Source organism: Catharus ustulatus, chromosome 11 (assembly GCF_009819885.2).
Source record: "Catharus ustulatus isolate bCatUst1 chromosome 11, bCatUst1.pri.v2, whole genome shotgun sequence".
Taxonomy (NCBI): domain Eukaryota; kingdom Metazoa; phylum Chordata; class Aves; order Passeriformes; family Turdidae; genus Catharus; species Catharus ustulatus.
In genome coordinates, this window is record NC_046231.1 from 15,412,050 (window position 1) to 15,423,645 (window position 11,596).

Consider the following 11,596-nt stretch of genomic DNA (forward strand, 5'->3'; position numbering starts at 1 on the left):
CTGGAAGCTGCTCAGCACTGGGCTCTTTGAATTAACCCCTCATGCAGCTTTCAGGTATGCAGGACATCTCCAGTTCCCTTGAGATGGCTCACTGGGGGCTCTCCAAAGCCTGGCTCTGTAAATCTAGGCTGGGGTTTGCAGGAAGGGTGGTGTGTCCTCAGCCCTGGGCTTGCCTGCACCTCGGCAGGGCAGGAGCCAGGTTTGGGTGCAGCCAAAGCATTGCTCCATGCAGCACTTCCAGCCCCCAGCACACCATGGGCAGCTCCCCCAGAGACCCCCACATCCCACAGATGGACAGAGCGGCTGTAAAACATCTCCTGAGAGGCCTGACAACCAGAAACCAATTAAATTACCTTGTATCTCTCTCTGGGTATAAGGGCTTAAGGAGCTGCAAATGCCCTGGGAACAGCAAGGAAAAGCTGCCAGTGCTGTGCAGCAGAGGCATTTCCACCCATGCTTTGGCACTTCCAAAGCAGCCTAAGGTTCACAACTGAGCCCAAACAATCCTGGAGAAAGCCCCCTGAGGCTGCAGCGAGCCCCTCTTGTCAGCCAAGGGCTCCTCCTCCCTCTACATGAGCTGGTGCAGCTGTAAAAGCGCGGACCATACACCTGTCCTCGGTCTGGGAAAGAAAGTGGAGGGCAGAGGCTGTTCCTCTGCCAAATCTGAACAAGAAATGGGCACAAACATTTATGGGTCACCACAAAACTAGCTGCTGAAATTGGAATAAGTAGCCAGGATTTGCCTTCAATGACATGAAAGAGTTGGCAGTGTTATGCATCCTGCTGCATTGCAGGCACCCAGCGGTGCCACCACCTGTTGTGGCAGCTCCTTTTGCCAGCCAGCAAAGTCTCATTTCTAAGAGCAAGGAGGGCACAGACCCACAGCCTCATTTGGAGCAGGGAGCACCATGGCCTTTCCTTCCCTCCCAGCAGCTGGTCAAACCTCCCCATTACCCATCCCTCACAGCATCACTCTCCATGGACTGCCACAGCTCATCCTCCCACTCTGTTTCAGAACACCAAACCCCCCTGTGATGTGCAGAGGTGGCCCTGCAAAAATCCCAGCCACATCCCTTGCCTCCATCGCTGCCACTTACCCCTGCAGGCTCACCACTGCCTCCCTGGGAAGCCACTCCTGGGATGCATGGGCTTCCTTGGCCGCTGCAGCTCGCCACTGACCCCCCCAGACCCACCTCAATCCGCTCAGGGCTCTGCAAGGATTAGCCCTGTGCTGCCTGCAAATGGGATTACTGGCATCCAGCTGTCCTGAGTGCCCAGGCTTCCAGCAGCCAGCCTGGCTTTGGTGCAGGGTGCTGTAAAATAAACCCCCAAAACCAAGCAGTCCTGAGCACCCTCAAAATCCCTGGAGTCACCGAAGCTGCGGCAGGCACTCACCAGCAGCGCTGTGGGGAAGGCAGTCGTCTCAGCCATGTGCAGGTGGGTGCAGGGACGTGCAGAGGAGCAGCACTGGAGCTGCTGAAACCCCGTAGGGTGACACAAGGTGATGTGCTGAGGGTGCTCCACCCACAGCTCTGCCCCAGTTCCAGAGCAAGGAGAGCAAATCTGGGCTGGGTTGAGCTAAGCCTTCCCTTGCTGAGCCTGCCAATTGTTGCTTGATCCGTTTACCTCCAGCCCTGCACGACTTCCAGCCTTTCCCACTGCCCCTAATCTTGGCTGCAGTGACACCCTGGAAGCCAGGTACCAGCACGGCTTCTCTGCTCCATGTCCAGCCTGTTCCTGTATTCCAGAGCTCCCCAGAGAAGCGCTGGAGCTCCCTGAGCTGGTTCCTCCTTCCCTGGCTCCATGGGTGGCTCCATCCTGGTGGGTAATTACCCATCCTGCCCGGCCCCAGCACGTCTGTAGCAGGCTCTTCTCTTGCTATCACAGCAGGGAGGTGCAAAACAAAACCTCAGGACAGCTTGAACAGTTTATGTGGGGCTGGGATCCCCAGAGCACAGCGTGCAGCAGCCTCTGCCCCCTGAACAGCTGCTCTTTTCTGGCAGGAAGACACTCCTGCCTGCTCCTGCCCTGAAGCTCTCAGGGAGGAGTTTTGCCCTGGGGAGGGATCATTCCAATTCTAGCAAGGGGCAAAACCACTCATCATACTCTGCTTGTGTTTGCTTTGGGCCCTTGGAAGCCTGCTCATACCCTGCATCTTCTGGTTACCAGGAAGATGAACCATCAATTCTACTTCAAAAAAGTTAAGGGAAAAGAAAGAAAACGTGAAAAAAAACCCCAAGCAGAGCCAGACAGAGCAAAAAGACAGATGAGGAGGCAGTGCTTGGCACATGGCCTCTGCTCCAGAAATCTTACACACCCACAGGAAGGTATAAATAACTATAAATTTATTAGTAAAGCAAAACCATTTGACACTCACACAGAAGAGCGGGATGTGTTATTACAATATATATACACACATACATGGAGTATCATCTTAGAAACACATGGAGAGCAGTGTTAAAGGCACTGCAAGCCACACAAACCTCAGCAACCTTGGCTGCAACTTCCAACAGCCCTGGGAACTCTACTGGAGTCATGACCACAGGTTGGGAGGCGCCCAAGAATCTCACTGACCATGAAGTCCCTCAGATCCATGGCTTGGAGGCACTCAGAAACAAGCCCAGGGTCCAGCTCCCACCTGTGGTCCTGTTCTCCCCACTGAGCATCCCAGGCACGCTGTGAGAGCAGCATCTTCACATCCAGAAAGTGTCAGAGCTGGCTGCCAGGAGATGCTGCAGAGGAAGCCGTGCAGCTGGGGAGAAGCTGGGTGCTCACTGGGCCTGGGGGGAGCTGCCAGCCCCAAACCTCACTGGCCTGCCCTTATTGAATCTCAGCATTTCACCAGCATGCACAGGAACCTTCCCACAGGTGAACTCACCACCCAATGGAAAAAGAGTCAAACTCTGAAGAGTAACAAGAGAGTTTTGCCTATTTTTAATGGACAGGCTTCAGCTGCAGCCTGGACTTGATGGTAAATACCCAAGGGAAGTGCAGAAAGGGATATCTTCCCTCCTCTTCTCCCTGCAAGAGCAGGATTGAGTCCCCAGAGATGGTCCCAAAACTCTGTCAAAGGATGCTTTCCCCTTTATCCCCCAGTTCAGCACATGGGGCCCAAGACCAGAGTGTGCACATCTTCCCACTCAGATTGCAGAGATGGCATCTGCTCACCAGAGAGCTGGCATGGCCACCTGAGCATCCCCATGGTCCCAGGGCTGTCCATGCCACATCTACCTCAGCTCAGCCACCTGCTTGATGCACACAGCTGCTCCACAGCTGACTAACTGTGCTGAGCCCACCCCAGTGCCACGATGTCTCCCCAAGAATGTCTGTCAGTCTTTCACTGACTTAATGCCCAGCCTTGGAGATAGAAATGGCTGCTCCCACCCCAGACCCCATTTCCTACATCTCTGTTCTGGCTCTTGGTCCTGGCTTGGATTCACTTGTCAGAGCACGGGCAGGATCTGGCCGAGCCGAGCTGCCAGGTCACAGGCACTGCCCATGCCCAGTGAAAAGGATGGCCTGCTGTGGGGAAGGACCAGAAACACCCAATGGATTCCAGCAAGATTCAGGTCCTAAACACCTGATCTCACCATCAGTGATTTGGTATCACCTGGATCCAGCCTCAGCCTGGGAAAGGAATTTGGGGCTGGGGGGAGCAGAGGGAGGTGGAAACAAAGGAAGAGACTTCACAATCAGTATGGAAGAAGAAATTAAAAACAAACCACTGCTTAGAAATAAAGAACTGAACAAAGAGAAAAGAAGCTGAGAATGTCTTTTTAAAGTATAAGTTGTGGAAGGGAAGGGGCTGAGACAGCTAAAGGCATCCTGTAGGTAGGGTCAGGGGAAGTGAAGATCAGTAAAAGGCCAAATCACAGACTACTGCTTCTGGGACCCAGGGAGCCAGAGGAACAGCAGCCTTAGAGCAGGACTTAGGTCCTGGACATCACCCACACAAGCTCTGCCCAACCTAACCCTCCTCTCCACCCACTCAGCAGCATCCTATGCTCAGACTGCCTGCCAAGGAGAACCACCCTTCAGGAAGGACCCCCCCCTGCTACCCAGCCCCACCCAGCATCCCCAGGTGTCTGACAACCAGGTCTGGAACTGGCTCGAGCACCTGCCACAGAGCTGATGGCACACCAGCTCCAGCACAGCAACTCTTTTAGGTGCTGCAGGGCAGTGAGGAATACAAGAGGCCAAGCAGAGGCTGGAGCTTGGAAGTTGCTTGAAGTAAACACCAGAAGTGAAGTGCAACAGGTAAAGAGACATGGTTTACTCCCCAAAGGGCTTTGGCTCCAACTGCTCTTTGGTTTGAAAATGAAACACCAGCAGTCAGCAGAGAGCCCTGCAGTGTGATGCCCCAGGGACATCAGCTCCCAGGCCAGCCCCTGCCTCCCCATGCAGCACAGCTCTCCTGACACTCATGTGCCTCCTGCTACTTCCACCACCTCCCACCTCACTGCACAAAACACAACCCAAAGGCACAGCAACAGAGATGGATCTGCTGCTTCCAACTAGAATGCTCCCATAAAAACACACCCAAAGCTCTCTGTGGGCACTCAGTGCCCACCCTGCACAGGTCCTCCACCCACATGCTCCAGCTGCATGTTCTCCATGGGCTTCTACAGCATTTGGGTTGTTCCAGGGCAGCAAACGAAACAAGAGAGTCACCAAGTCACCATGGACTCACAGCCAGTCCTAAAAATCATGTTCTAATCCTGCACCACGATGTTTTTGAACCAGGAGGCACCTGTTGAGCAGCTGATGACCTGGAGCTGGGCTCATCCCTGCCAAGCTCCCCACAGCATCTCCTCTCTCCCTGGCACAGGTCCCATGCACACAGCCCTGATGAGTCTCTGCTCAGGGCACTGCTTGGCTATTGCCACATCCTAGGCAGAGCCATAGCTCCTCACTGGGACATCCAGGGCTTTCCCAGCTGCTCAGCACAAGAGAAACACCACCCAGCAGTCCAGCTGAACCAAGGGGGCAGGATCTGGCAGCTCCATGGCCCCTCACAGTGTGGAGCTCTGTCTGGGGCTCACCACCATCCCCTGCTCCAAGTGCCAGGCAGTCACCCAGGCAGCTGTCCCAGCCTCCTGGGGAGGGAAGGTGCAGGGCACAGCCAGCTGATGATTTCTCCAAACCCTCCTCCAGCCAGCAGCTGCCCCAGAAAGAAAGAGCAGAACCACAAAGCCCATGGAGACTGCAGCTAACTCTATCTCACACCCTCCTCCTAGCAAAGATGAGCCTCTCTGAGCTCTGACTGCCAGTGCTGTGCCCAAGTGCTCGGGGTGAGCACTGAACCCTTGGCAGTTGTGCTGGGCAAGAGCAGAGGAACCATGGCCCAAGGCAGGAACAGAGCAAGGGTTCAGGTGGGTGCCACAGTCCTCATCTGGTCCCACACTTGCAGCCTCCATTGCCACCAAGCCCTTCTGTAAAGACAGGATTAGCCTTCCTTTGTTTGGACTCTGTTTTACTCCTACAGTAAAGCATACACTGAACTTACTACATATTAAACAGCAAAAAACAGCTACCTAGAACTAAAGAGTTCTTTAAAAATCCAAGTTACCACATCTCTTTTTTTTAAAGATCCACTATGACATCAAGTTAAACTATACAGTATTTTTAATGAATTTTAACAAACTGCTTTAAAAAAAAAGGTAAAACAAAAAAAGAGGAAAAAGAAACACAGATGGAAAACTTGGTAGGAAGTTCTACATCTTTGAGGCAGCACAGAGTAAGATAAACCATCATGGGTCCCTCTTCCTTGGGCAGCAGAGAGCACAGCCTGTTTTCATCTCCTTAAAGTTGCACATGAAGAAGACTCAGCCCCAGGGTCTACCCTGTCACTGCACTGTCCCAGCCCCTGAAAATGCACCCTGTTCCCCCTCACTGTGCTGGAAATGGAAAACCAAAGCCTTTCTCCACCTTTCAGACAAGTGTCCCCCAGGAGAGATGCAGGCCCAGTCCAACCCTCTGCAAGGTTAATCTGTCTACATTTGCCATGAACAAGTTATTGACCTCATCCTAATCACTTGTGCAGCACATGGGCAACTTACTGGCTGCTGCTCACTACCTCACCAGGGCACCAGCCAACACCACAAAGAGCTGAGGCTGGCAGGACCCTCTGAACATCCAAGTCCAACTCCTTGCTTGCACAGGATCAGCTACAGCAGGTTGTCCAGGACCACATCCACTCAGGGACTGAGCATCTCCACACATGGATACCTAACATCTTAATATCTCCAAAGATGGAGAGGGGAAGGCTGGGGGACAAGCTAGTAGGCACATCTTCAACCTTCAAGGCATCTAACTGACATGTAATGGATCTCTTGGACATGAGAAGCCAGCAAATTCCTGCAGAGGAAATCACCTGAGGCTGCATCAACCTTGCTAGGGGAGATTTATTTTTAAGTGATGTTTACAAGAAGTGTGCAAAACCTGAAAAATACAGACGAGGTAAAGAAAGGGCAAAGGGGTAAAACAGAACTCCTGCAAGAGGGGAAAAAGTCGACTTCTCCTTTACCCACTGCTAACTTTGCCCTCCTCATGGAGCCAAGCCTGCAGTCCAGAAAGGATCCCTCTGGCTCGCTCTAGTTCCTCCAGCAAATCAGACACCAAGCCCCTGGCACATGCCCTGGGTTACTGCTGGCCATGGCAACACCTGGGCAGTTGTAGGTTACTGTAGTGTTCATCTCAGCCATTAGTGTTGGAGCTGTGACAGCCCTCTGCCTGACCCTGCTGGAGGTACTGCTGTCAGCCCAGGGGGTGCTCAAGGGGCTGGAGGCAAGGCTCAGCAGGAGGGTTAGCAGCTCTTCCCCTTGGGAAGCAGCTCTTGAATGCCAGGCTCTTGGTCAGGAGCAGGGTATGAATGCTGTAACAGAGTCATGGAACTGTTTGGGTTGGAGGGACCTTTGGAGATCATCTAGTCCAACCCACCTGCTAAGCTAGGGTCACCTAAAGCAGGTTACACAGATATATGTCCAGGTGGGTTTTGAATGTCTCCGGAGAGAGAATCCATAATCTCCTCCCAGGTAGACTGTCCCAGTGCTCCTTGTCATGCTTTCTGGTAGCAGCACAGTGCTTCCCACAGCTCCCTGTGCAGCTGGCAGGGACAGGGGGCAGGCACACTAACTCAGAACCCTTGCAGAGTGTGACAGCCAGCGACTGCAAAAGCAGCAATGCCAAAGTGCTTTTTGGAGCTGTGAAGCCCCATGGCTTTTCCCTTTCAACACTCTAGAAGGAGGGAGAGCAGGGGGGGTTGGGGCAGTCAATCAATACTAATTATCTGAAATGGTGCCCTCAACTGAGCTTGGACCAAGTTGGGAGACCCCAGCAGCAGAAATCTGCTATCCCCGTGCCAAGAAGCACACCCTGGGAGAAGGAAGGGCTGCCTCTGCCTTGCTCCTAAACCCTCTCCAGAAGGAGAGTCACCCAATCCTCCCTACCAACCATGCCAGGCAGGGCAGGGGAAAAAGGCTGCACGCAAAGAACTGGTGCCTGCAAGAGACAGCTGAGCTCCCAGGACTGGAACCGCAGGTACAGCATGAACTACAGCCCAGGGAACACCAGGCATCTACAGGCATGGTTTCCTCTCTCCATCTCCCTCCTTTCCTTTCCACCCCTTTGAGATGTTCACGTCGTCTGCTGCTACTTCGATACAGGTGGCACATCAACCACTGAGGCCAGAGGAAAGTTTACCTGCCCACACACCGTACCCCCCCTTTCCCCCACACTCCCTGGAGGCTGCAACGACCGAAGAGAGGGAAGGGAAGGCTGAGGCTCAGGAGTGTCCCATGCAAGCTGAAAGCCACCGCGGGGCGGGAGGCTCATGGCAAGCAGGCAGCCACCTGGTAGGCACCCTCGGCCGTGTGCTGGACGCTGTGCTCCTGCAGCAGGCCCAAGTCCAGGAAGCGCTCCCCGCACCACATGCACTTGTACTGCTGCTCGCGGGCGTGCACGCTGTGGTGCTTGTTGAGGTGCTCGCGCTGCTTGAAGGCCTTCTCGCAGGAGGAGCACTTGTAGGGCTTCTCGCCCGTGTGCACGCGCCGGTGGCGCTGCAGGTCCGAGGCGTACTTGAACCGCTTTTCACAGTCGGGGCACTTGAGGGGCTTCTCGCGGGCCGGGTCGCAGCGGTGCTGCACGAACTCCGAGGAGGAGAAGAAACGTCTCTCGCAGAGCGTGCACTTGAGCGGCTTCTCGGCGCAGTGGGCCAGCTGGTGCTTCTGCAGAGCCGAGGCCCGCTTGTAGGACTTGTTGCACACCGCGCACTTGAAGGGCCGCTCCGCGTTCTGCACGCACTTGTGCCGCAGCAGTTCTGAGGACTGGTTGAAGCCTTTCTGGCACACGTTGCACTTGAAGAGGTTCTCTATGCCGTGCACGTGCTGGTGGTACACCAAGTGCGAGGGCTGCACGAAGCCCTTCTCGCACAGGTTGCACTTGAAGCGCTCCTCGGCCTTGTGGGTGCGGCGGTGGCGCATGAGCGCGTACTGCTGCTTGAAGCTCATCTGGCACAGGTCGCACTTGAAGGGCCGCTCCTCGCTGTGCGTGCGCTCGTGCTGCCGCAGGTCCGAGGGACGCTTGAAGGCCTTCTGGCACTCCCCACAGCGGAAGGGCCGCTCCCCGCTGGGCGTGCAGGGGTGCTGCAGCAGCTCCGAGGACTCCTTGAAGTGCAGCTCGCAGACATTGCACTTGAAGAGGTGCTCCCCCGAGTGCGCGTACATGTGGCGCACCAGGTGGGAGCGGTGCTTGAAGGTCTTCTCGCACACCGTGCACTTGTAGGGCCGCTCCGAGCTGTGCGTCCGTTTGTGGTGCACCAGGTGGGAGGACTGGCTGAAGCTCTTGTCGCACAGCGTGCACTTGTACGGCTTCTCGCCCGTGTGGATGCGCTCGTGCCGGGACAGCTCCGAGAGGTGCTTGAAGGTTTTCTGACAGATGGAGCAGCTGTAGGGCTTCTCCGACGGGTCGAGAGGCTGTGAATGCTCTACCTCAGGAGGCTTGTAGGTCTTCTCACAGATAGAGCACTTCATGGCGTTGCCGTTGTGGACATTGTGGTGCTGTGCCAGCGAGGTCAGGAGGGAGAAGCCCATCTTGCAAACCCCGCACACAAAGGGCTTCTGCTCCACCTGGATACACTGGTGTTCGAGGAGATCGGTGGCCTGGTGGAAGATCTTCAGGCACTGGGTACACTGGAAAGAGCGGTCATGGCCTGGCAAGCACTGGTGCTCATGGGGGTTGGAGAGGTGAGCGAGGTCATGGCCACACACACCGCATTTGTGGGATGGCTCTCCAGCCTGGATGGGGGCGTGCTGGTGGTGCTGCAGTCCGGGGTCCGGCTGGAGCAGGATGCCGTACACGGCACAGCCCAGGGGGTTGTCAGCAGTGCTGGGAGGGATGGAGTGCTCTGGGAGGGCGGCTGCCCCAGCGTGGTGCTGCTGCGGTGGCGGCGGCTGCTGTGGTTGCTGCTGTTGCTGTTGCCAGCTTTCTGACATGCTTGGGGAAAAAAATGGGATTTTAGCAGTGATAGCTTCAGCTTCCCAGTTGAAAGGGTTCAAGTAAATGCAAAACCAAAAAATTCTGAGATCCTGATTTCCTGTAACTGATCCCCTGAAGTTGAGACCAGAATATCCAGCCCACAGCCAGGATCCTAGGAAGAAAAGAGGTGAAGGGACTCCAAAGCCTCCTCCTTAGACCAGCACAAGTTCTTTATGGACTGATTTGGTCTGGCTTTTCCTTCTTTTAGACAAAAGAACAGGAGGCAGAGGCAAGTGTCTTGAAGACAAGAGGAGGCCCTTCTTCGTGCTGGCTGTGATGTGCTCACACTTGGGAAGGACGCAGGAAGCAACCCAGGGAGCAGCTCTCTCTGCAAGAAAGAAGACAGCTCATGTCAGGTCTTAGAAAAAATGTGGGCAATCCTCTATCAACCTTCCCCCATGGCTCTCTTTGAAAACTCTCCTGCATCCCTGCAAAGCTACCGGGAAGCCAGTGTGGAACCGGAGCCCCGCTTGCTGCTGTGCAAAGGGTCTGGGACAAGGAGTTCTCAGCCTGGAAAGGGCTGGGCTCTGCCTGGACACAGCCAGGCACGTGTTTGGGTGTTGTGCTCTCACGAGAGGAACAACTGCCCAGGGCCCTCTCAGCTCAGCCTTGAGTGGGTCACTGGATCTCCAGCACTGCTGTGGCACTGCCCGAGAACATCGGTGTCTCTGCACAGGCTGTGCACCAAACACTGTGCAATCAAGAAGCTACTGGGTTAGATTTTACAGGTGTCAGTGTAAATCCTGACATGATCCCACCCCAGCTGAAAGAGCTCTGTGAAATGGAGCTCCTCCTGTAGCCTGGATATCGAGCCCATTACCCAAGGGATGTACACAAAGCATTTCCCCCTCTCTGGGCAGTGCTTGTAGGCTGGAAGAGCCAGAGAGCTCGGAGAAGATTTGCCCTCAGGGTTATCCTGTCCTCAGACAGAACACAGAACCCTCAGGGACCACTCTGTGAAGATACAAGAAGAGTTAAAGCAGTGGTTCAGCTGAACCTCCTACCAAACCATGGAATAAAAGTACACTGAACCAAACAATCCATGCCAGAGCTGCAGCCTAGCCTTGCTACAGAGCATCATCAGGCTTGTGCTCACTAAAAAGTTCCAGTCTTTCTAGAGATGTCCAATAAAATCTGGCACAAACTTAGAGAAGAATAAGACCCACCAGCGAGCAGCAGACAGCAGCAGTGTCAAACACACTTCAAGACATTAGAAGATGCAAGCTCTGGTGAGCAGCAGGCACCAACACTTCTGGGCCTTGAGTCCCCAACCCCGTAGGAGTATCCCCATCTCTGTGTCACACCACCCACCCTCAGGGTAAGGAAATCCCTGGCCTACAGCTAGAATATTTTTTAAGTCTAAAACTAAGCAATAAAGAGCACCAGAGAATCCCACTTCCCAGCATCCCCACCTCCACGACACTCTGTTGAGACTGGGTTGAGCCCCACAGCTCAGGTATTGCTGGACCCACCTCTGACTGTGAGGATACTTCATTATTTTGTGCTCCAGCAGAGTTTCGGACATTAAAGCCCCCAAAAGCCCCATCGCTGCCCTGCCGGCACGCAGGATGCCCTCCTTCTCCTACAGAGCTCACCTTGACGAAGCGAGGGCTCGCAGTGACGGTCCCTGCCCCCGAGCTCGGTGGGACACCAAACTTCAGCCCAGCCCGGGCGCCACCTTCCCCCGCACACACCGCGAACCGTGGCAGGATGAACCCACCGGCGACGCACCCCGGCCTAACGGGGAGGGAAGATCGCGCTCCTCGCAGGGAAGAGCGATACCAACCTTGGCTTACCGAGGGCTCTGCGCGGGGACCCGCGTCGGCGCCAGCTCCAGCCTAACTCATCCCTCCGTGGGAGGTGGGAAGCGACAACCATTTAGGGAGCGCGGTCGGGAGCGCAGAGGTACTTTCAAACTGGCTCGGCGGCCTGCTCGGCATGGCCCGGCCCGCTCCCGCCGGGCCCGGGCCGCCTCAGGGCCGCGGGGCGCGGGGGCGGCCGGGGAGCTCGCAGGCCACCAGCAGCCGCCGCCGCCGCAGCCCGCGGCCAGGCCCGGCCCGCC

At 55.4% G+C, this 11,596-nt stretch overlaps 1 protein-coding gene across 3 annotated transcripts; it reads right to left on the reverse strand.

Annotated features, from left to right (window-relative positions):
* Window positions 1-2,328: 2,328 nt before the first annotated feature.
* On the reverse strand, window positions 2,329-11,528 carry ZNF319 (zinc finger protein 319). 3 transcript variants are annotated; one of them, XR_004418983.2, is made up of 3 exons: window positions 11,321-11,494; window positions 2,806-9,862; window positions 2,329-2,770 (listed from the first exon to the last, which is right to left on the reverse strand). XR_004418983.2 is itself a non-coding variant. In XM_033069346.2 (2 exons), exon 2 carries the CDS (start codon window positions 9,489-9,491, stop codon window positions 7,830-7,832), a length of 1,662 nt encoding a protein of 553 aa, XP_032925237.1. In that variant the 5' UTR covers window positions 9,492-9,862; window positions 11,331-11,528; the 3' UTR covers window positions 2,329-7,829. The 3 variants fall into 3 exon arrangements, 2 of the variants coding, with proteins under 2 accessions (XP_032925237.1, XP_032925236.1); XM_033069346.2 differs by having other exon boundaries at window positions 2,329-9,862; window positions 11,331-11,528; XM_033069345.2 differs by having other exon boundaries at window positions 2,329-9,862.
* Between the last annotated feature and the right edge of the window lie 68 nt (window positions 11,529-11,596).

What these genes read in the sequence shown, in the direction of transcription:
- ZNF319 (XM_033069346.2), bottom strand. Translation starts at nt 9,491, where the DNA reads ATGTCAGAAAGCTGGCAACAGCAACAGCAGCAACCACAGCAGCCGCCG.